Source organism: Malaclemys terrapin, chromosome 20 (assembly GCF_027887155.1).
Source record: "Malaclemys terrapin pileata isolate rMalTer1 chromosome 20, rMalTer1.hap1, whole genome shotgun sequence".
Lineage (NCBI taxonomy): Eukaryota > Metazoa > Chordata > Testudines > Emydidae > Malaclemys > Malaclemys terrapin.
This window is the reverse complement of record NC_071524.1, coordinates 1,076,432-1,099,057: the sequence shown is the minus strand read 5'-3', so window position 1 is coordinate 1,099,057 and position 22,626 is coordinate 1,076,432. Positions and strand designations below refer to the sequence as shown.

Genomic DNA, 22,626 nt, shown 5'->3' with positions numbered 1-22,626 from the left:
CACTGACCTCTAAGGAGTTGGGTATATCTTTCTCACTTTAGTGTCACCAAATGTGACAAAGAACGGTAACTAATTTAGACACATTCTATCCTCGATCTTTGCAAACTTCCAATTGGCATCAGCGGGGTGGCGGGGGAATGGACCCCTGTATTTAGGGCCAGAACTATACGCGGAATTTGTCCCTTTGCATCAAATGAGTTTGACACCCGTGGTTGTTGGCTTTCATCTCAACACTGCTTCTCTGTGTCTCAAGTCTCCTTCCCTCTTGCCTTATGATTTGAATTAAGCCACTCAGGTTCTGGTTGAGAAAGCAAAAGCCTCTCTTTATTTACTGCAGGGTGAAAAAAATAGATCTCTAATTGTCATTCAGGAAAGTGAGCCGGTTTCCCCTTGGAGTCTGCGGGAAGGGGGTGGAGCTGGCTCTTCTGCCTTCGATGGGGCTATGATACTCCATGCTGTTGGAGATGGAGGTGGTGGTGACAGAAGAGAGCGTGGTCAGGGCCACAGTGCCTTCGTCCAAGGACTTTTTGTAGGGAATGGGGGGCTCAGCCCATAGGCCCCTCAGGGCTCGGTAGCCCAGGTACACCTGCAAGGCAGAGATGGGGAGACCTGTCACACACATGTCATTCTTAGTCCGAACATCTCCATTTAGGCTTAGGGAATGGCCTCACTGCAGAGTTAACTCAGGTTAGCTACACTCAAATTACAACTCAACTACCAGCTGTGTCCGCATCGGCACATGTGCGGTGCATGGACCTCGGGGGGCACATCTGGCGGTTCTGAGCACTGCAGTAAGCTGAGCTGCTCTCTATTCTTTCCCAGTGAATTACAGGAGAACTTGTCTGTCCTTTCTGGGCAAAGGGGGGTAGCAGCACTTGAGTGGAGCTAGCCTGCCTCTACACTGGAAAGAGGTGTTAGGAGCTGATGAGCTGTGCTTCCTAGAGTTTTAGCCTATGCCCCCTCTTGGGCCAGGAACACCACCCCACACTCAAGGACTGTTGTGTGTATGGGACTCAAGTTAGTGGCAACACTCAGATTAACTTTGCAGTGAAGACAGGCCCTCAGAATGACTTCCAGGGATAGTTCCCCAGGCAGTGTAAATCCATATAGCTCTGTTGACTTCACTGGAGTAACAACTGATTTACTCCAGCTAAGGATCTGGCCCTCAGTTTGTAAACTGATCAGTTCAGCCCTTCCTGATGAAGGCTCCCCCTTCTGGCACTGGAATCCCCCACTTCCTGATCTGGAATACTAGCTGAATCCTGAATCATTCAATTCATTTGGTGCCTGCGCATGAGTGAGAGAGACAGGAAAGGTCCATAACAGATCTGGTGAGAAGGCCCTTCCTGAGAGCAAGTGACTAGGTCCGCAGCCCGTTGAGGAAAGTATGAGTCACCCATTTGCAAGTGTCTGTTAAGGGCCTGATCCCAAGAGGCACTCAGCAGCTGCTGCTCCCCTTAAAGACAAAGGCATCAGGCTTTCTTTCTGGCACCTCTCAAGGCAGGCGTGAAGAAGGGTGAACTGGCAAAATATAAAGGGGGTGGTGTCTTGGTATGAAACAAGCCAAGGATTCCTGTCATCAGGATGGGAAGTCACAGCTGTGGGTAGAACCTGTGTGGACTAGTGGGGTAAACATGGGTGCTGCCAGCAAATGATCCAGGCGCACTTGGCTTCTTACCACAGCTGGCTCTGTGCCTCTGTTTCCCCATATACCTGCTTACCTCCAGAGTGTGTTAAAAGGGTTAATTGCTTTGGAAATGTAAAGTGCTACAACCATGTTAAGTGATGAGCCCTCTAATGCAGGAAGAAAGAAATAGACAGGAATCACAGTAGCACCCCTATACCACTTTCATTCTTAAGTTAGTGCTATTTCCCAGAAAGGGCCAATTCTGTCTCACTTAAGAGGGGAAATCTCCTTTCTTTCCTGCCCAGTAGTGAAACATTCCTTTTACAAGGCAGCGCAGCAGGGGCTCTGCTATGATTGCTGGATCAACGGGGTGTATTCGCTCTGGAAAGGACTGGAGTCGAGACAGAGAAGTGAGAATTTCTTACCCAGCAGGGGATGGAGAAGAAAGCAAAGGAAATGCTGGCGCGGGCTGAGCTGGTTCCCAGCAGGTAGTGGTGAGCAGACCTGTTCCATTGATTGGCCAGGAAACAGAAGCCAACGAACCATATGCACGACCAGATGACTGGAAAGACAGAGAGCGGGATTATGGGCAATGCAAACAGGTGTGTTGGGGAGTTATGGTGAGGTGGGAATGGAGCTGTCAAAGGTCCATGCAAAAGCTCAGGGTGAGTGTTCCCCTTCCCATTTGTCTGAGGCAAACCTCCACAAGTGATTGAGAGAATGGGGCTGCATTTCAAAGAATAAAGCAGCTGAAAAATATCATAAAATGCTCTCCGGTGGTTATTGTACAACCAAGTGAATGGGAAACTCAATGACACCTACTGCTCCAGGGGATAAGCTGCCTGAGGAGCTGGGGGGCATTTTTATCTCCGATGAACATCACTGGAAAATTGGTGGGTGTATTAAAGAGGTGTTTTGCCTTCCTCTGAGACATTAGAAGGAGACAGAATACCAAGCTAGATGGATCACTGGACTCCCCTGAGGTGGGATTCAGGAGACCTGGGTTCAATTCCTGTCTCAGCCATGGGTAAGTCACTTCATTGCCTCAGTTTCCCCATCTGTAAAATGCAGATGATGATATTTACCTCCCTTTGTGAAGCACTTTGAGGTCTACTGATGAAAAACACTAGCTAAGGACTATTGGTGTGATCCAGTGCAGCAGGCAGACTGTGGGCAGATGCAGCAGACTAGACGGATCGTTAGCCTGATCAGGTGAGCTAGGGATACCGCGCCTCTGCTCAGACCTGATGGCGGGGGTACTTGCCTTAAACGGGCTGCTTTTCTGATTGAAAATGTCTGCGGAGAGGATACCATGCTTAATAGACAGTTGATCTGATGTGGTACTGGCAGAGGATGAAGACAGACCAATGGGTCTGATCCAGTCCAGCTGGGAAGTGGGACAGCAACAAAGATGTCTCAATGGCAAGATTTGAAGCCCTTTGGCTCTGGCCAAAGTGGAAAAGGTTGAAAGTGCGTGAGTGAAGAGGGGCTTGCTGCTGTGCTATGCTGAGCTGTTGGTGACCAACCCCATAGAGGGACGTTTGGATTTGGGGGAGTAATCACTTACTGGAGAAGGTCAGGTCCAGACTCAGGATGACAGATTTGACCTTCTGGCTAATGATGATGTTGTCGTAAGCGTCGAAGGCCAGGAAGAGGAAGGATTGCAGGAAGGCCAGGACTCCGGCTGTGATGGCATAGCCGCAGGCCACCCTATTGTCATTCAGCACGCAGCGCAGCTGGGATGAAGCTGTCAAATTCTGGTAGCCGTCGGTCACCAGGGAGGCAAATATGATAAGCGAGAAGAGCTGGGGTGGCAAAAAGGGAAAGAGTTAACCACAGGTAGACAGACACACTGCTGGGATTGTGTAATAATAATAAATAATAATAAACAAATAAAAGGAAGTTCTTCACGCAGCGCACAGTCAACTTGTGGAACTCCTTACCTGAGAAGGTTGTGAAGGCTAGGACTATAACAGAGTTTAAAAGAGGACTGAATAAATTCATGGCGGTTAAGTCCATTAATGGCTATTAGCCAGGACGGGTAAGGAATGGTGTCCCTAGCCTCTGTCTGTCAGAGGATGGAGATGGATGGCAGGAGAGAGATCACTTGATCGTTGCCTGTTAGGTTCACTCCCTCTGGGGCACCTGACATTGGCCACTGTCAGTAGACAGGATATTGGGCTAGATGGACCTTTGGTCTGACCCGGTATGGCCGTTCTTATGTTCTTATGTGTAGGGCTGTGGCAACTGGTGGGTAATATGATTGTCCTGCCAGCTCCTCTTTTACACTGTAAGATCTTTGAGGCAGGGACTGTCTCTATTTGTTCAGCACCCACCACAATGGGTCCCCAATCCCAAACTGTGTGATTCTGTAATAGCCCGTTGCCAACTCTGTCCACATATCTATTCAGGGGATACCATCATAGGACCTAATCACATCAGCCAGACTATCAGAGGCTCGTTCACCTGCACATCTACCAATGTGATATATGTCATCATGTGCCAGCAATGCCCCTCTGCCATGTACATTGGCCAAACCGGACAGTCTCTACGTAAAAGAATAAATGGACACAAATCAGACGTCAAGAATTATAACATTAAAAAACCAGTTGGAGAACACTTCACTGTCCCTGGCCACTCGATTACAGACCTAAAAGTCGCAATATTACAACAAAAAAACTTCAAAAACAAGACTCCGAGAGACTGCTGAATTGGAATTAATTTGCAAATTGGACACCATTAAATTAGGCTTGAACAAAGACTGGGAGTGGATGGCCCATTACACAAGGTAAAACTATTTCCCCATGCTTATTTCTCCCCCCCCCCCCCAGTTCCTCATATCTCCTTGTCAATTGCTGGAAATGGGCCATTTTCATTACCACTACAGTTTTTTTCTCTCCTGATGATAAAAGCTCACCTTAACTCCTTATAGTGTGTATAGTAACACCCATTGTTTCATGTTCTCTGTGTATATATATATATCTTCCTACTGTATTTTCCACTACATGCATCCGATGAAGTAGGCTGTAGCCCACGAAAGCTTATGCTCAAATAAATTTGTTAGTCTCTAAGGTGCCACAAGTACTCCTGTTCTTTTTGCAGATACAGACTAACATGGCTGCTACTCTGAAACCTAAAATGAAGTGGTGAGCAGTGAAGCTCTCTGGAGCAAGCATTGTCTGTTTGTCCTGTGTTTGTACAGCACCTAGCGCCAGAGGCGTCCTGCTCTGTGACTGGGACTCTTAGGCACCACCACAATATAAATAATAAAGAGGAACAAAAATGATCAAAGATTTAGGAAACCTGACCTAGGAGGAAAGGTTACAAAACTAGGCATGTTTAGTCTAGAGAAAAGAAGCCTGAGGGGGAACCTGAGAACAGCCTGTAAATACCTTAAGGGCTGTTATAAAGAGGGCTGTGATCAGCTGTTCTCCGTGTCTACTGAAGGTAGGGAAGAAGTAATCGGCTTAATCTGCAGCAAGGGAGATTTAGGTTAGATATTAGGAAAAATGTTCTAACTCTAAGGGAAGTTAAGCTGTGGAATTGGTTTCCAAAGGAGGCTGTGGAATCCCTGTCATTACAGGTTTTTAAGAACAGATTATAGACTATAAAGCCAGAAGGGTCCATCATAATCATCTAGATTGGACAAACACCTGTCAGGGATGGTCTAGGTTTACTTGGTCCTGCCTCAGTGCAGGGGGCTGGACTAGGTGACCTGAATTTCTATGATTCTGTGACTCCAATCTACTTCAACAGTTGCTGAGGTTGCTCAGCGCCTCACAGCACTGGGCTCTGATAAAAGATTATCAGCTTGGGCAGAGAAATCCTTGGACATCTTTTCTGTTTGGGGTGTTGTTGGGGGTGCCTGAACACTGGCCTCCCACTCTGCTGTAGCAAAAAAGAATAAGCTTTGCTCTCATGAGAGGATGTTCTTGGGGGAGGGCAACAGACTGTGACTCAGTAGATCTGAGTTCAAGTCTAGGCTCTGTGTGTCCTCATAACTGTGTCCCACTCTATGAAATGGGGGCTGTAGTCCTGCCTGTCTATTTTAAGCAGTCCCTAGTCCAAAAAGCTTATAATGTGTTCTGGGGCCTTGAGGCATCTCTGTGATATAATGAACACTGATAATAATGATTGCAGGACCTGAGCACTTGTCACCAGACTTGCATCCCAGCCACGAAGCAAAAATTAATGTGACTGGAGGAATCAATTGCTAGTCAATGAACAGTGAAAGAAAGTGATAAGCAGCTTCTAGCTAGTACTTTTCATCAATCAATATCAAAGCATTTTACAAAGGAAGTCAGTATTATTATCTCCATTTCACAGATGGGGAAACTGAGGCACGGAGTGGGAGACAAGGTCACCCAGCAGGCCAGTGGCAGAGCTGGGAAGAGAACCCAGGACACCTGAGATCCAGTCCAGTAGGACCACCCCTTTTACATAGACAAATGGGCTGGCTTGGCTTGGTTGAAATATGAAGAGATTGGGCGTCTTCCCCAAAGCTTGAGTGAACTCTGAAGTTTGAAAACATTTATTACTTTGGGGTGTTTTATTTTCAAAAGCCCCAGTTTCATACAGAATTGGAAACACCATGAGAGGGGGTGTGGGTAGGGGTCTGTTGTGTCCATCCATCTGCTCTGGGAATAGAGGACTTCAGTTTGCAAGCTCTCTAGGACTCTGAGTTTGGACAGCACCGAGCACAATGGGACCAAATCCTCCTTGGGGCCTTTTGACCGCTACTATCATATACATGTTCATAATTATTAGGGCATATTTTGTCAAGGTTTAAGCCAGTGTTGGTTGTGAGGCTAAATCTCCACCCCCAGGGCCTGGAGGTGGGCTTTTTCTCTTGGTTTCTCTCACCCCAGCTAGGATCCTAGCAATGGTCCGAGGTTGCCTCAGGAAGTGGACCACGTTGTTCTCCGGGAGCTCCGGCGGACTCAAGCTCACCCTCCTCATCCTGCTGTCTTCTCACCTGCCTCAGGGTGAAGATTGATCTTCAGGATGCAAGGCAACAGACAAGAGATTAGAAGTGGTGATAGACAGCAAGGAGAGGTGTCTAGTGTTCCCATTGCTAGGTGATCTTTAGTTCCCTCAGTCACACAGGAAAAAGGGCCAACGGCTGAACCCTAATAATGCTCCCCTGTCCTATTTTCAGCGGGATGCCCCTAATTTACCTCCATGGAATTCATGTAAGCCCGGCTCATCCCTCTCCTACTTCTGACTAACCCTGCCTGGCTGCAGGGAATTTGGCAGGAGGCATTCCAGAGTACTTGGTGGAGTAAGTATGACATTCACTTTACCCTCTAAGCCCTCCCCCCCTCCCAGGTATCTGTGAGTCACAGGGATTTGACCCTGATTCTGCCCTTTGACCCCTGGCAGCCAGGTAACTCTGGTTATGGCGGGGCTCATGGACTCTGTGCTGACCCATCCCACTATCTCAGACCATGCCAGAGTTTGCCTGAACTGGGGTTGGCAAGACCCCAGTTCTGCTGTCTGATCCTCCCCAGCTAGGGACCTCCTCCCAGGTGAGTATCCAGGAACATGGCAGGGGTGACACCACACTGACTCCCTCAGATTCCTGCTGTCCCTGACCACGGTGAGGATGGGGTTAGCGTGACCCTCTGGTGGGAATAATCTTGGCTTTTCCCTCCGGCCTCTCACGTTGCCATCATTCCTGACAGCTGCAGGCTTAGCATGGCCCTGTCTTTGCCATCTGAGCCCCCCCTACCCTGCTGCACCTAAACAAGGCAGGGTTGGTGTGATCCCCACCTCTCCTTTAACTCCAATGACCTTGTTATGGCATCACCGCAGTTGTGCCCTCTGACCTGTCCCTGACTGCACCAGGGTTAGCATGATCCCAGCATTGCCTGCTACCACCCTTGATCTCCTTTGCTGCTATGACGGGGGTGAGACCCCAGCCCTGCTTATGACCCTCTAACTTCTAGGCTCTTCCTGATCGTGGTGGGGTTGGTATAACCCTGGCTCTGCTCTCTGGCCCACCCCTGGCTGTGGGGTTAGCGTGTCTCTGGCAGAGGCAGGATTGGTGTGATCACAGTTGTGCCCCCATCACATCCTGCTTTCCCTCACAAACAGGTGCACCATCTGATGCGAGGAGGTTGCCATCACCCCAGCACCCGTCACATCCCAACCCAAATCTCTGACAGTGGCAGTGCTGGCATGATGCCAGCTGTGCCCTATGTACCCTTTCAATTCGCAGCCCTGCTCTCTTTGACGTTAGAGGGGTTGGCATGACCCCGGCTTTGTCCCCTATCACCACCCAGCTCTCTCTGATATTCGGGGGGTTGGCGTGACCCTGACTGTGCCCCCCTCAACTCTCTCTGACAGTGGGAAGTTGGTGGGACCCCAACTGTGCCCCCCCTCAGCTCTATCTAACATTGAGGGGTTGGCGTGACCCCCGCTGTACCGCCCTCAGCTCTCTCTGACATAGGGGGGTTGTGTTGGCGTGACTTTGGCTGTACCCCCCTCAGTTCTCTCCCACTGTGGGATTGGCATGACCCTCACTGTGCCCCCCTCAGCTCTCTCTGACATAGGTGGCGTGACTTCGGCTGTGCCCCCTCTGCTCTCTCCAACATTGGGGGTTGGCATGACCCCAGCTGTGCTCCCCTCATGTCTCTCTGACACTGCAGGGTTGGCATGACCCTTGTTGTGCCCCCCTAAGCTCTCTCTGACATGGGGGGGTTGGGTTGGCATGACCTCAGCTGTTGCCCCCTCATGTCTCTCTGACACTGGGTGGTTGGCATGACCACAGTTGTGGCTTCTCTATGGGGGCCGGTACTGGGGGGCTCATGGCAGGTTCCAGGGGACTCTCGCCTCAGGGACCCAGCTCCCTGCTCACCTGTCCCTATCCCCACTCAAAGTCTCTCCTCAGTCCCCTTTTCCCGCCTTTTCCCTTCAAGCCCGTCCTCGCCCCCCGCATCCCCGAGGGGAGGGGGAAGGGGAGAGAAAGAGAAACGAAGGGCTCGACGCCTGATTGGCTAGACCCTGGCCACGCCCCTATTTCGAACTCTGCCGCTGAGGCGGCGGTTGGAAACGCCCGTTGGAGTGGGTTGGGCCGAAGCCAGGGCAGAAGCAGGAGCGCGCGCCGGGTTTTCGAATCAGCCGCGCGGGCTTTCCGGGAAAGGGAGAGGGAGGGAGGGAGTGAGGGCAGAGCCGAGCGAGATTGCCGGTGCGCACGCGCAGCCTGGGAGGCAGGAAGGAAGGCACGCATGCGCACCGTGGAAAGGCACGGGCGGGGCAGAGGGAAGGGGACAGAGCGAGCGAGGAGGTTCTGGTGCGCATGCGCAGACTCTCAATGTCAACACCGCCTTGCCCAAGGTTAGGGGGCTGCTGCTGTTGCATGGGGATTTCTTCCTGCTCTGCACGTTGTTAACCCAGCCCCAGGGGCCTGGCTGGGTCGCGGTCCTTGGGCGGAGGGGGCACGTGGCTTGGGCGGGAGGGGGGCACGTGGCCCCCCGCAGCAGGTGGTGTCTGGTGACCTTTGACCTCTGTGACTGGTCCCTGCAGGCCCGGTGACCTCTGACCTTCCTGCAGCGGTCAAGCCGGGTGCATGGATGCGACCTTTGAACCCTGCACAGCAGCCAAGATGCCCTCGGTGCTGCCATCCCACAGCTGGTGACCTTTGAACCCTGCACTCACGGCTGGCGACCTTTGAACCCTGCACAGTGGCAAGACACCCTCGGTGACCTTTGAACCTTGCACAGCAGCCAAGCCAACTTTGCTACTCCTGCCCCGGGGCTGGCGACCTTTGAACTCTCCTGGGGTCCCCCCCCCACAGCTCCTGCAGCCCTACCCGCTTCTCTGCTGGGGCAGAGGGTTTAAATGGTGCCATGGAGGAATCTGAAGAGTCTCCCAAGACCTGATTCCTGGGAACGGACGCAACAGAGAAACAGGCTCGCACTGGCCAGGGATATGGCCGCTGGGCGGCGGTGGGTGGTTGGGGAACGGGGGCATGGGGCCTTTCCCCTCTAGGGGGCACCAGCTCCTTTATGGCCCCAGAGCGGGGGACTGGCCAGCTCAGTGGGGCAGGGAATGGGACACGGCCTTTCCAGGGAGTGCTGGCTTTCATCTGGCCCCAAGACAGGAGACTGACTGGATCGGGGGGGGGCAGAGAATGGGACGTGGGGCCTGCCTCTTCCAGAGGGTGTTGGTTCCCCTCTCTCCCAAACTGAGTGCTAAAAGTCATTCTCATCTGACCTCTGCTTGCTGGCCCATGTGTGAACTGAGTGGTTGGGTCTCAGCCCGGTTCCTGGGCGAGGGATCCCTGAATAAACAGCCCCCATGCCCGACCCCAGAGAGGCTGCATCTCACCACCAAGCAAGGGGTTGCTGTATAAACAGCTGCTGTGCCCCACCCCAGAGAAGCCGCATCTCAGCACGGAGTGAAGCGGTCCCCGTACAAACAGCCCCTGTACCCGCACCTAAGTGCCCGGCAAGGGATCCCTATATAAACCGGCCCCGAGACCCGCAGTTTGGCTGAGGACCGAGCTGGCCACAGAGCTGGAGCTGCCCACTGCAGGGCTATGGTGGCTGTGTTGTGTCGGGCTGATGCCTCCCTCTCTTGCAGGATGCTGGGTGTGGCTTGGGCCGCCCTGGGGACAGGGGTGCCGGGGCCGCCCCGCCGCGGCACAGCCACCCTCGCCTCCCGGATGGCAGAGTACCGGAGGATGTGGAAGCCTGTGGAGCCCCAGGGGTGGGCTGAACAGTACAGGGAGCGATTCATCCCCTTCACCAAGGGGCAGCTGGTCAGCACCCTTCTCAAGGTACAGGGCGCTCCCCGGGGGGCCACAAAGCGAAGCAGGGCCAGGCTGGGGCAGCACACCGCGGGGAGACCGTTGGGAAACACCTGGCGGCAGCAGGGTGGGTGACTTGGTACAGGGCAATCCTCTCTGAGTCAGAGCTGATCTCACCCCAGAGGGGTCGCTGTATAAAGAGCCCCACCCCAGAGGTGGTCGCATCTCAGCACCGGGCGAGGGGTTCCTGTATAAACAGCCCCACCCCAGAGGCGGTCGCAGCTCAGTGTCAGGCGAGGGGTCTCTATATAAACAGCCATACCGCTCCACCCCAGAGGTGCCTGCCTCTCAATTACGCGGTCGGAGCAGCACAGGAGACGGCTCTCGCACACAGCACAGGATATACCTCTGAGATCCAGGGATGCTGGTCCCTGGTGAATCCACACTTGGCGCTAACTGTCCCTCCAGGAGTTCCACTCTTCCAGCGACGCTGAACGCGCCTCCTTCCTGGCCTTCGTGGCGCGGGTGGACTCTTCCCTCCTGCATCGCTACCATTCCCTCCTGGTGCGCTTGCAGGTAAGGTGTCTGTTGTACGGAGTCCCCTTTGGAATAGCTAAGCCGGGCTGGGGCTCAGATGGGAGCTGGTGAAAGAAAACATGGTGGGTAGGGGGCTCTCTCCACTGGCAGTCAGCGCTGGCCCCAGGGCAGCACTAGGGGGTCTGTGCTGCAAGGAGCAGGGCAGGGGCCCATTTGTGGATTTTCTCTATAAACAGTCTCTGCTCCACCTCAGAGGCAGTCACATCTGAACGCCGGGTGAGGGATTGCAGTATAAGCAGACCCCACTCCCCACCCCAGAGGCAGCTGCATCTCAGCACTGGGTCAGGGATCACTGTATAAGCAGACCCTGCCCCTGACCCCAGAGTCGGCTGCATCTCAGCACCGGGTGAGAGTCCCTGTATAAACAGCCGCAGCGCTCCACCCCAGGGCTGGCCGCATCTCAGCGTGGTGTGAACAAATCCCTTTTCAGACATGGTGCTGTGGGATCCTTGGGGTCGGGTGTCGCACACAGCTGTACCTTCCTGCTGCCCCTCCACAGGCTCTCTATGACCCCATTAACCCCGACCGGGACACCCTGCCAGAGTTGGCTCTGAGCGACACCGAGCGCCTGGCTAAGGAGCGGCAGGTCCTGACTGAGCTGGAACCGGTGCTGGATCAAGCCAACTTCAACAGCCTGTCGGAGGATGCCCTGGCCTACGCCCTCATCGTGCATCACCCTCAGGATGACGTCCAGGTGCGGCCACCTCTGGGGAGGGGAACGGCCCATCCGGCACTGCCCCAGTATAACACATGGGAAAAGCAAATTCCTTTCTGCCCCTGATCCCGTGCCCTGCTACTGGGCCAGCAGGCCTCTTGCCCCCTGCAACTGCCCCTCCCTTGGTTACCACTTCAGGATAGACCTTCCTGCCTGCCTATAATCCCATCAGGTATACAGGATTTCCCTTCTCTCCCTGAGCTGTGCAATAAAGAAACCCTATTCCCCACCCCAGAGGCAGCTGCATCTCAACAACAGGCCAGGGGTCCCTGTATAAACAGCCCCTGTGCCCCACCCGAAAGGGGCTGCGTCTCAACACTGGGCATGGGATTGCTGGATAAACAGCCCCCATGCACCACTCCAGAGGGGCCCCGTCTCTGTGCCCGGCAAGGGGTCTCCGTATAACCAGCTTTTGTGGTCCTCCGCAGAAGCGGCCGCATTCGAGGGCCAGTCGTGTTGGGAGGACCCAGGCTTAGCAACCCGTCCCGTTGTGTGTTGTGGCTGTAGGTTTCCCTTTGTTCCCCAGGTTTCGGTCAACCTGGATCAGTACGAGTACATCCGGTTCTGGGCACTCGGCCAGCGTGTTGGAGTCCTCCCGATTAAATCCACGCTGGGGCCTCGGAAGGGGCTGTTTGGCACGGCACGAACCCCCGCGGAAAGGCAAGTACGCCCCCTCTTCTAACCCCTCCAGCCAGGATCTCTAGGAGCAGAATGGCTTGGGGGCGCTGTGCTGAGGGAATGGGGCAGGGGACTTAATAGGGGGTGCTCTCCCTTGGCAGTCAGCATTCACCCCAAAGTAGGGGGTGCTCTCCTCTCAGAGTCAGGGTTGACCCCAGTGCCTCAGGAGTGGAGTGGAGGGCTCTCCTCCAGCAATCAGTGCTGGCCCCACGGATTCATCCAGGGTCGCGACCTCCCTTCCCTGACCCTGTCGGTCATGGCCCGAGCCATGATTTGGGGGGCTGCACCCGCAGTGCCTGGCCCTAGATCCCAGCCTGCTGATGGTGCTGCCCACCCCCAGGCATTATTTCAAGCGGGTGCTGGTGGCAGCCCGGCCCAGGAACGCCCACCTGGTGCTGAAGTGCTTCAAGGACATCCCCTTGGAGGCGCTGGAGCAGCTGCTGCCGGCCGTGAGGATCCGCACGTCCATCTTCTACAAGACGCTGCTAAACGTCACGCTGGTGGTGAGCGGGCTGGTCCTCTTCGTCAACGTCGGCATGGTGGTGCTGTCCGACCTCAAGATCGGCACCAGTTTCCTGCTGCTCTGTTTCGCCGCCTTCATGACCTTCCGCGCCTGGAAGGTAGGTGCCCTGGCGAGGTTGGGGCCACGCAGACCCCCTCCTACCTGAGATTGGGGCCCCCGTCGTGCTGGGCGCCGCGCAGACCCCGCCTCCCGCCCGAGATCGGGGCCCCCATCGCGTCGTGCAGACCCCGTTGGGCTGGGTCCTCTGTACTCTCATAGAAACAGGTCCTGCACCAAAGAGCTCACAATTTAAATAGACAAGGCAGAGAGGAAGAGGGGAAACTGAGGCACGGCTTGACTAATTTAGTTGACGGTGTCCCACAGCAGGTCAGGGCTCCAGTGCCCTACCCATGAGACCACACGGCCTGAAAGCTCCCGTCGGCGTCTGAAAGGAGCCACCGAGTTGCCGGGCCTTGGCACTGCAGCTACTCTCCTCCCAGAGCTAGGAGATAGAACCCAGGAGTCCGGGCTCCCCGCTGTAACCACTAGACCCCACTTCCCTCCCCGAGCAAGGGCTAGGATCCAGGCGTCCTGACCCCGTGCTCCCCACGCAGGTGTTCGGGCAGCGGCGGAACATCCACTCCCTGGAGCTGGCGCACATGCTGTATTACCGCAGCACCTCCAACAACTCGGAGCTGCTGGGGGCGCTGGTGCTGCGGGCGCAGGAGGAGCACGCCAAGGAGCTGATCCTGGCACACAGCTTCCTGGGCCGGCTGCCAGCCCGGTCCCCGCACGGCCTTGCAGGTAGGGACCAGCAGGGGGCGCTCTCAGCAGGAGGCAGGGCTGAGATACGGGGTCTCCCCGGCAGGGGGTGCTCTCACTCAGGGGGCAGGGCTGGGTGGGAGTGTCTCCCCATCAGGTTGGGGGGACCCCAGGGCTGAGAGTGTGTGTGGGTCTCCCAGCAGAGAGCTATATCACCCAGGAGGGGCAGGGCTAAGACTGGGAGGGTCTCCCCAGCAGGGGGCGCTCTCATGGGGGGGGCAGGGCTGACAGTGTGTGGGGGGGTTCCCAGCAGGGGGTGCTCTCATGGGGGGGGCAGGGCTGACAGTGTGGGCGGGGTTCCCCAGCAGGGGGCGCTCTCATGGGGGGGCAGGGCTGACAGTGTGGGCGGGGTTCCCCAGCAGGGGGCGCTCTCATGGGGGGGCAGAGCTGACAGTGTGGGCGGGGTTCCCAGTAGGGGGCGCTCTCATGGGCGGGGCAGGGTGACTGTGTGGGGGGGTCCCAGCAGGGGGCGCTCTCACTGGGGGGGGTTCAGGACTGACAGTGAGGGGGGTTCCCCAGCAGGGGGCGCTCTTATGGGCAGGGCTGACAGTGGGGGGGGGTTCCCCAGCAGGGGGCATTCTCCCCAGGGGTGACCCAGGTCTCCTCTCTCCCCAGACCCTGAGATCGTGGCTGGCCTTCAGGAGCACGTCCAGTCGTGGCTGCAGCTCCACTCGGGCCTGGAAGTCTCCTTCTGCGCCGACCGCGCCTGCCGGCACCTGCTCAGCCTAGAGGGGGGACACCAGGCTGATCCCGCCATGGCCCCTGGGTCCCACTGACGCCCTCTGGCTGTTTGCAGTGTGGGCACCCCCGGTCCCTTCTCCCAGCTGCACTACAGCCACTCTGGAGGGAAGGGCAGGGACAGCACCGGAGGGGGCCCTCTATCGAGCATGCAACACCTTGGGAGGGAGGAGAACTGAGCCCCCCCCCCCCGTGCACACACTCTAAGCATGTTCCTGGTGCATTCTGGGAGTCCCGCCCACTCCCATGCTTGGCATGGCCCTGCCGTTACCCAGCTACTGCCAGGGCTGGATTGCTGGGTCATTAACCCCCTCTAGGCCGCCTGGTGCCCGAGGGGTTCTGTTGGCCACCATTCAAGAAGGATGCTGGGAAATTGGCAGGGGAGCGCCGGTCCATTGACACCAATGGATCAAAGCCCATTCAGCCCGGAGGGCTCTGGCCCTATTACAGCCCCCTCCCCAGCAAGGGATTTGGACCCTGGATCCCCCTTCTCTTTGGCGGCAAGAGTGCGCCCAAAGCCCACCCGGCCGAACCCTCCCTGTTGTGTGCCCGGACCCCAGCGCTGGCTGCCGGTGGCACATGGATTCGCACCTGGCGCCTCTCTTGGAGCGAGCGTCTGCACTGCTGCGAGAGGAGCGAGATCGGCCCGCCCGAGCCAGCGGGGCTGCATGCAGAATTCAGGCCCTGATTTCAGACCTGCCGGCCGGGTGGCAGGGGCTGCTTCGCTCGGGCTCCTCCCGCGCTTTCCTCTGCTGCCGATTTTCACAGCGCCTGGCCTCGATTTGTGTGTGAGAAAGAGACTTTCAGGCAGGAGTGGAAGAACGCGGGGCCTCCTCCCCGAACTGAAAACACTTTAGTCGCCAGGGGTGGGGCTGCACGCAGCACACCTCCCACTGCCTCTGATGGAGCCAGGGCCAGTTCACGCCAGGGGGGCAGCTGGCCACGTTAACTCCTGACTAGTCAGGCTCTAAGCCAGCACCTTTCCCTAGAGCCTGCTCTAACCACTAGACCCCACTCCCCTGCCGGAGCCGGGGAGAGAACCCAGGAGTCCTGGCTCCCGCCCCCCCTGCTCTGAGCATTAGACCCCACTCCCCTCCCGGAGCACAGGCTCCCACCCCCGCTGAGCGATGGTAAAATGTCTTAGCCCTAGGAGCCCAGCTTTATTCCCTGGCCTGAAAACCTCTCGGCGGGGAAGGGAGTTTCTACTGTATTTGCAGTGCAATAAAGAGGTTTCTTGTTTGATCCCTGATCTTCAGAGGGCATGCCAGCCTGGGGGCAAAGCCGCTGCCCCCCCCCTCCCCGCCGCGTGGGTGATTTCCACCTCCATTGGGTGACCTAGAGAGTTGGTGTGGCCAGGGGGGCAGCCACGTGGCCTGGCCCTACCCACAATCCCTTGCTCCTGGAGGGAATCAGTCACACGGGGGTGTTTGTGGCTCTGCCACAAATCGCTTGGCCCGGCTGTACCCACAATCCCTTGCTCCATGCATAAGTGCTATCAAAGCCACCAGGCGGATCAATAAGGTCACTTTTTTATTGTCCAAAGGTATAAATGATGGAGCCCAGGCGCGGGGCTGCGGCTGGCACGTGGCTGGACAGAAGCCGTGTACTGAGATGCTGCCAAAGGAAGGCTCCATGGGAGCCCGGAAATCCCAATCTTGAGGAAGAAGGGGTGTCCCTCCCCTAGGACCACCCCCCGGGTGCCTACCTCCTTTCTGCGGAGGGGAGGGTACCACACCTGTCACAAAGGGGTGGAGCCCACATTTGTAAGCCACGTTCTGGACCAGGACAGTGAGAGCAGATGCCCTGATGGGAGCGGGGGGGCCCTCAGTTGGGCACCAATGCCCTGGTGCCCAGCTCCACCCATCCAGACGCCCGAGTGGGAGCAGAATGAAGCAGTGAGCCAGGGGTTGCAGCCGCGGGAAGCCGGCGCTGGCTCGATCTGAGACCAGGGTGTGTGCCCATGGGGGATCTGACACCAGGGCATGTGTCTGGTGGTGGTCTGAGACCAGGGCATCTCTGCCAGGCATGGGCAAGGGGTGTGATCCCCCCAGATTTGTATGCGTGGCACCCATATTTATAAGGCATGGCCAGGGGAACCCCATCCCCAGCATGTTCAGTGAGATGATTGGACAGTGTCACCCCCGCCGGGGGGGATCCCTTCCATGACCAGGGTTGTCCCACCCACAGCGGGCTGCGGAGAGGGGAGCAGGGGTGGCCATGGGGCCTTATCATGGAGGCAGGAGGGAGTCCTCGCCATGGGCGGGAGGAGAGCAGGTGCCCATGCAAAGGGGGCCCTGACCCTGGGGGCCCTGGCATGGGCAAGGCGAAGAGAGCTGGGTGTGACCAGGACAGGTTCCCGGGCCCCAGCAGCGTGTGACGGCCAGGCCGCCATGGGGCAGGGGGAAGGGATCAGCCCCTGGGGGTGACTCCCCCTCCACTGGCATGGGCCATGGTCAGGAGCAGCCCCCCTGTGACAGGGGTGGGGGTCACTCCCTCTTGCGGAGGTGGATGTACATGACGCCGCTGAGCAGCGCCAGGGGGAAGGCCAGCCAGGCCAGCACGAAGCAGTAGCCGAAGGAGCCGCCCGGCTGCCGGTCCAGGTGAAATTTGCCCACGTGGATGGTGTAGATCAAGGCGGCTGTGAACACCGAGATACCTGCACCGGGGGACGGGGGACAACAGAGAGAGGAGGGGTGAGGGGCAGCTTCAGGCCAGAGCAGCCAGGCGTCCGGGTTCCTAGCCCAGCCCCACTAACTGCTAGCCCCCACTCTCCTGCCAGAGCCAGGGATAGAACCCAGGAGTCCTGGCTCCCTGCCCCCCCAACCCAACCACTAGCCCCCACTCCCTTCCCAGAGCTGGGGATAGAACCCAGGAGTCCTGGCTCCCTGCCCCCCCAACCCAATCACTAGCCCCCACTCCCCTCCCAGAGCCAAGGAGAAAAGTGGTGCTGTGATGCGGCCCTTCTGGGGCAGGGCGCGGGGGCTGGGCACTCACAGGCCAAGAGCTGGCAGACGCCGGTGGCATAGAAGAGCCCTCCGCGCTCCATGGTGTAGAGCTGGTACATGAAGAGGACGAAGGCAAAGCTGGAGAAGAACATAGCCAGGACCATGAGGGCTTGGACGGCATGGAGCCACTCTGGGGACCGAAAAACAGCCACTGGTGAGACCACAGACCCCTCCCCCGGTGCTGGAATGCAGCCCCTCTGGGGTGGGGCACGGGGGCTGGGTATACGGGGACACGGCCCCTCTGGGGTGGGGCGTGGGGGCTGGGTATATGGGGACATTGCCCGGCACTGGGACGCAGCCCCTCTGGGGTGGGGTGCGAGGGCTGGGTATACGGGACCCCACCCCAGCGCTGGGATGCAGCTCCTCTGGGGTGGGGCACGGGGGCTGGGTATATGGGGACCCCTTGCCCAGCGGAGAGATGCGGCCCCTCTGGGGTGAGGCACAGGGGTTGGTTATCTGGGGACCCTTTGCCTGGCACAGAGATGCGGCCCTTCTGGGGTGTGGCGTGGCTGGCCCAGAATATCTGGGACTGCCCCATCCCATCATCACCCCGTGGCACTCCCCTACCATCTCCCTCATGCTTACCACCCCCCTTTCCCCCATTCCTTGCTCCGGGACCCCCACTCACGGCTGTCGGCAACAGAGGCGCACACCCAGCTCTGGGTGTTGTTGTCGTACAGACAGTCGTACCACAGATTGACAGTCTCATCATCCGGCAGCACCCACCACGACTGGGGGGATAAGGGGGATTAGCACAGGACCCTGAGATGCCCTCCCCTCCCCCAGCCTGGGGTCCAGAGGTTACAGCAGGAGCTCTGGAAACCAGGACTCCTGGGTTCTCTCCCTAGCTCTGGGAGGGGAGTGGGAGCTGGTGGTTAAAAGAGGGGAGCTGGGAGCCAGGACTCCTGGTTTCTCTGCCTCGTTTTGAGAGGGAATGGGGGCTGGTGGTTAGAGCAGTGGGGGCTGGAAGCCAGGACTCCTGGGTCCTCCGTCTGGCTCTGGGGAGGGAGTGGGGGCTGGTGGTTAGAGCAGGGGAGCTGGGAGCCAGGACTCCTGGGTCCTCTGTCTGGCATTGGGAGTGGGGGCGTCTCACCTTGTCCAGAGTGGCGACGAAGAGCAGCACGAGGATGAGGACGTGCAGGGCCGAGATGGCAAAGAGGAGGAAGCTCATGGCGAGTGCTGGGGGGGTCAGAGATAGGGGGTGTCAATGGGGAACCTGGCCATGCCCAAACACCTCCTGAGGCCTGGACCAGATCCTCACACCCCCTTCGTCAGGACACCCACCAGGCCTTCCCCCCCCCAAACCAGCCAGAAGCCAGCCCACACCCCTGTCCCCCCAGATTCCTGGCTACCCTCCAGTCCTTCCGCGCCCCACTTCCCAGTCTCCCGCTCGTCCCCACGCACTTCCCGGTTCCAATCCAAGGGGGAAGACTAACTCTGAGGCGGGAAGTTCCCAGCCCCCCTCCCACCCCGGCACCGTCCCGCCCTGAATCTCTGACTCCCCTCCCCCCCCCCCCCATGTACACACACAAACATCCCTCTGTCCCAGCCTCCCCTAATGGGTTCCAGATGCTCCAGGATCATGTGAGCGCTGGGTGTGGGGCTGGATTTCCCCACAGCCACCGTAGGACATGCCCAGCCAGCATCCCGCCCCCATCTGCACCACTGGACCCCACTCCCCTCCCAGAGCCAGGGAGAGAACCCAGGAGTCCTGGCTCCCAACCTCCCCATTTATCAGATGGCAGGGTGGGATACCGGGGTAGATGGGCCTGGAGGTCTGATCTGGTGGGCAGGAAGGGGGCGGGAAACTGGGGTAGATGGGCCCGGGGGTCTGATTCAGGGGGCAGAGAGGGGGCAGGATACCAGGGTAGATGTGCCTGAGGGTCTGATTCGGCAGGCAGGGAGGGGGTGGGATACCGGGGTAGATGGGCCCGGGAGTCTGTTCTGGGGGCAGGATACCAGGGTAGATGGGCATGGGGGTCTGTTCTGGGGGCAGGGAGGGGGCAGGATACCAGGGTAGATGGGCCCGGGGGTCTGATCTGAGGGACACGGAGGGGGCAGAATACCAGGGTTCATGGGCCCGGGGGTCTAATCTGGGGGGGCGGGGGGGGGGGGTGGATACCAGGGCCCATCAATTTAGTACTGAATATTTCCTCCTACTCAGGAATTCCCAATGTGTTGCTGGCCTCTCAGCTGGGGCGTGTGGGAATCCCACCCTCTCCCTGACTCCATCGGCCTCTGGGGTTGGATTCAGGCAAGCTCCCCCCACCCCATGTTTCTGTGCCGGTGGCTCTTTATACGGGGATCCCTTCCCCGACGCTGAGACGCAGCCTCTCTGGGGTGGGACGCGGGGGCTGGTTATATGGGGACCCCTCACCTGGCACTCAAATGCAGCTACTCTGCGGGTGGGGTGCGGCGGTTGGGTATACAGGGACCCCTCACCGGGCACTGAGATGCGGCCCCTCTGGGGTGGGGCACGGGTACTGGGTATACGGGGACCCCCCGCCGGTGAATTGAGGCAGGCCAAAATGAATTGGTTGTGACTGTGGCAGGGTTCACCCCCCAATTTGTGGGGGAAATAGGGGCTATTTACAGAGCATAGACTCAGTATTACAGCTCATTTCAAACATGCTGCATCTGTGAGCACAACGCCCCATAGAGTCTGTGCTGATGGGGAGAGCGACCCCTTCAGAGCCGCCAGCCCCACTCCCTGCAGCCCAGCGCGTCCTGCTGAGCCCCCCGCCCCGCTCCCCAGCGCCCCCTTCTGAGCCGCCAGCCCCACTCCCTGCAGCCCAGCGCCCCCCACCCCGCTCCCCATTCTGAGCCACTAACCTGACTCCCTGCAGCCCAGCATGCCCTACTGACCCCCCCCACCCCGCTCCCCAGCGCCCCCTTCAGAGCCGCCAGCCCCACTCCCTGCAGCCCAGCGCGCCCTGCTGAGCCCCCTGCCCCGCTCCCCAGCGCCCCCTTCAGAGCCGCCAGCCCCACTCCCTGCAGCCCAGTGCGCCCTGCTGAGCCCCCCACCCCGCTCCCCAGCGCCCCCTTCTGAGCTGCCAGCCCAACTCCCTGCAGCCCAGCACCTCCTCCTGAGCCCCCAGCCTCATTCCCTGCTCCTCAGTGCCCCCTCCTGACCCCCAGCCTCACTCCCTGCAGCCCAGCGCCCCCTCCTGACTCCCAGCCCCACTCCCTACAGCCCAGCCCCCCCTGCTGAGCCCCCAGCCCCACTCCCTGCAGCACGGCACCCACACAGGGGCACTGTGGGGTGCTCTGAGTCACAGTAACCCCCTCAAAGGCAGCCCCAGCCCTGCCCGGCGGCACTGGTGACTGGCCTGGCTCCCAGCCCGGGGCCATTCAGCCACAAGTTAGTATTTTCTGTTCTAAATCAAGACACCATTGAAGAGACACAAACAACTTGACCATTGATTGCAGTGGTGCTGGCCTGGGTGTGACTGGCTGCCTCACTGAACGGGCACAGGGCCTCTCCCCTCTAGGGGGCGCCGGGTCCCACCAGGCCCCAGGGCAGGGACTGGCTGGCTCAGGGGGGCAGGGAATGGGGCATGGGACCTCTCCCCTCTAGGGGGCGCCGGGTCCCACCAGGCCCCAGGGCAGGGACTGGCTGGCTCAGGGGGGCAGGGAATGGGGCATGGGGCCTCTCCCCTCTAGGGGGCGCCAGCTCCCACCTGGCCCCAGGGCAGGGACTGGCTGGCTCAGGGGGGCAGGGAATGGGGCATGGGACCTCTCCCCTCTAGGGGGCGTTGGGTCCCACCTGGCCCTGGGCAGGGACTGGCTGGTTCAGGGGGTGGGGAATGGGGCACAGGGCCTCTCCCCTCTAGGGGGCACCGACTCCCCCCTGGCCCCAGGGAAGGGACTGGCTGGTTATGGGGAGCAGGGAATGGGACACGCGGCCTTTCCCCTCCAGGGGGTGCCGGCTTCTACCCCATTGTGGGTGTCTGTTGGTCTCAGCCCAGCTTCTAGTGGGATGGGGGTCCACAGACACCAACTGGAGCAGAGTCCAAGGGCTGGATGGATCCGGAGACAGAGCCCTCCTCTGGGGCTGTGTGCGCTCAGGCAGGGTTGGGTGTACCTGGGGGGGCACTGCGTGTTCTGGGGTGGTTGGGTGGGGTGGGGAGGCACTGTGTGTGCTGGGGGAGTTGGGTATATCTGTGGGGGGCGCTGCGTGTTCTGGGGTGGTTGGGTGGGGTGGGGAGGCACTGTGTGTGCTGGGGGGGTTGGGTGGGGTGGGGAAGCACTGTGTGTGCTCAGGAGGGTTTGGATGTACCTGGGAGGGGCGCTGCGGGTGCTGGGGGGGTTGGGTGGGGTGGCACTGTGTGTGCTGTGGGGGGTATATCGGGGGGGCGCTGCATGTTCTGGGGTCGTTGGGTGGGGTGGGGAGGCACTGTGTGTGCTGGGGGGGTTGGGTATACCTGGGGGGGCACTGCGGGTGCTGGGGGGGTTGGGTAGGGTGGGGGGCACTGTGTGTGTTGGGGGAGGGGCTCTAGCTGTTTGTGGAGGGGCAGGGATGCTGTGGGTGGGAGGGGATACCAGGGGCCGCATAGTGCACGGGGCAAGGGGTTCAGGGGTTGTTTCTTCCCCTCTAAACCAAGAGCATGGAAGGGGGGGCAGCCAGCGCCCTGGGACCCTCCCCTCCGCCCCCCCTCCCCACACAGCAGCCAGCGCAGAACTTCTACACTCCGCAAAGGAAATGTCCACATCGAGATCAAGCCAGTAAGACAGACAGACAGAGACATCTCCCCTCCAGTAGGGAGTTAACGGGGCAGGGGGCAGATCCCCCCCAGGACAGAGTGAAAGGGGGCAGGTCCCCCAGCAGGGAGTTAGGCGGGGCTGGTCCCTCAGCAGGGAGTTAAGGGGAGCAGGTCCCCCCAGGACAGAGTGAATGGGGGCAGGTCCCCAAGCAGGGAGTTAAGGGAGGCAGGGGACTGGTCCTCCCCAGGACAGAGGGAAAGGGGGCAGGTCCCCCAGCAAGGAGTTAAGGGGGGCAGGGGGCTGGTCCCCCAGCAGGGAGTTAGGCGGGGCAGATCCCGCAGAAGGGAGTTTAGGGGGGCAGGGGGCAGACCCCCCGCGCGGGAGGGGGTGGGGGATACCTGGCGCTGCAGACGGGCTGGGGGGGTCTCTCCTCTTTCGCGCCGGCTGTCTCTAACCCTCTCTCTCTGCCCGTCTGAATCGTCCCCC

At 58.8% G+C, this 22,626-nt stretch overlaps 3 protein-coding genes across 5 annotated transcripts; 1 reads left to right on the top strand and 2 right to left on the bottom strand.

The window, feature by feature from the left end:
- Positions 1-305: 305 nt before the first annotated feature.
- SYNGR4 (synaptogyrin 4) lies at positions 306-10,938 on the bottom strand. Its single transcript, XM_054010012.1, has 5 exons — positions 10,786-10,938; positions 6,491-6,624; positions 3,195-3,432; positions 2,053-2,189; positions 306-586 (listed from the first exon to the last, which is right to left on the bottom strand). The coding sequence occupies exons 2-5, from the start codon at positions 6,584-6,586 to the stop codon at positions 356-358; spliced, it is 702 nt and encodes a 233-aa protein (XP_053865987.1). The 5' UTR covers positions 6,587-6,624; positions 10,786-10,938; the 3' UTR covers positions 306-355.
- TMEM143 (transmembrane protein 143) lies at positions 8,903-15,673 on the top strand. 2 transcript variants are annotated; one of them, XM_054010004.1, is made up of 9 exons: positions 8,903-8,965; positions 9,155-9,576; positions 10,214-10,409; positions 10,848-10,955; positions 11,476-11,670; positions 12,218-12,351; positions 12,710-12,989; positions 13,486-13,675; positions 14,309-15,673. In XM_054010004.1, exons 2-9 carry the CDS (start codon positions 9,470-9,472, stop codon positions 14,467-14,469), a joined length of 1,371 nt encoding a protein of 456 aa, XP_053865979.1. In that variant the 5' UTR covers positions 8,903-8,965; positions 9,155-9,469; the 3' UTR covers positions 14,470-15,673. The 2 variants fall into 2 exon arrangements, with proteins under 2 accessions (XP_053865979.1, XP_053865978.1); XM_054010003.1 differs by lacking the exon at positions 8,903-8,965 and having other exon boundaries at positions 8,979-9,576.
- A 275-nt stretch (positions 15,674-15,948) lies between these two features.
- EMP3 (epithelial membrane protein 3) lies at positions 15,949-22,626 on the bottom strand. 2 transcript variants are annotated; one of them, XM_054010013.1, is made up of 5 exons: positions 22,539-22,626; positions 18,530-18,615; positions 18,065-18,167; positions 17,426-17,566; positions 15,949-17,087 (listed from the first exon to the last, which is right to left on the bottom strand). In XM_054010013.1, the coding sequence occupies exons 2-5, from the start codon at positions 18,605-18,607 to the stop codon at positions 16,918-16,920; spliced, it is 492 nt and encodes a 163-aa protein (XP_053865988.1). In that variant the 5' UTR covers positions 18,608-18,615; positions 22,539-22,626; the 3' UTR covers positions 15,949-16,917. The 2 variants fall into 2 exon arrangements, with proteins under 2 accessions (XP_053865988.1, XP_053865989.1); XM_054010014.1 differs by lacking the exon at positions 22,539-22,626 and adding an exon at positions 18,841-18,888.

Coding starts and splice junctions, on each gene's coding strand:
- SYNGR4 (XM_054010012.1), bottom strand. CDS start 6,586: ATGAGGAGGGTGAGCTTGAGTCCGCCGGAGCTCCCGGAGAACAACGTG. Junction 3,433..6,490: donor TTGCTAGGATCCTAGCTGGG/GTGAGAGAAACC, acceptor TTGCCACCCCAG/CTCTTCTCGCTTATCATATT. Junction 587..2,052: donor TCTTCTCCATCCCCTGCTGG/GTAAGAAATTCT, acceptor TCTGCCTTGCAG/GTGTACCTGGGCTACCGAGC.
- EMP3 (XM_054010013.1), bottom strand. CDS start 18,607: ATGAGCTTCCTCCTCTTTGCCATCTCGGCCCTGCACGTCCTCATCCTC. Junction 18,168..18,529: donor TCGTCGCCACTCTGGACAAG/GTGAGACGCCCC, acceptor TTATCCCCCCAG/TCGTGGTGGGTGCTGCCGGA. Junction 17,567..18,064: donor CGCCTCTGTTGCCGACAGCC/GTGAGTGGGGGT, acceptor TTCGGTCCCCAG/AGTGGCTCCATGCCGTCCAA.
- TMEM143 (XM_054010004.1), top strand. CDS start 9,470: ATGGTGCCATGGAGGAATCTGAAGAGTCTCCCAAGACCTGATTCCTGG. Junction 12,352..12,709: donor GCACGAACCCCCGCGGAAAG/GCAAGTACGCCC, acceptor GCCCACCCCCAG/GCATTATTTCAAGCGGGTGC. Junction 13,676..14,308: donor GTCCCCGCACGGCCTTGCAG/GTAGGGACCAGC, acceptor CTCTCTCCCCAG/ACCCTGAGATCGTGGCTGGC.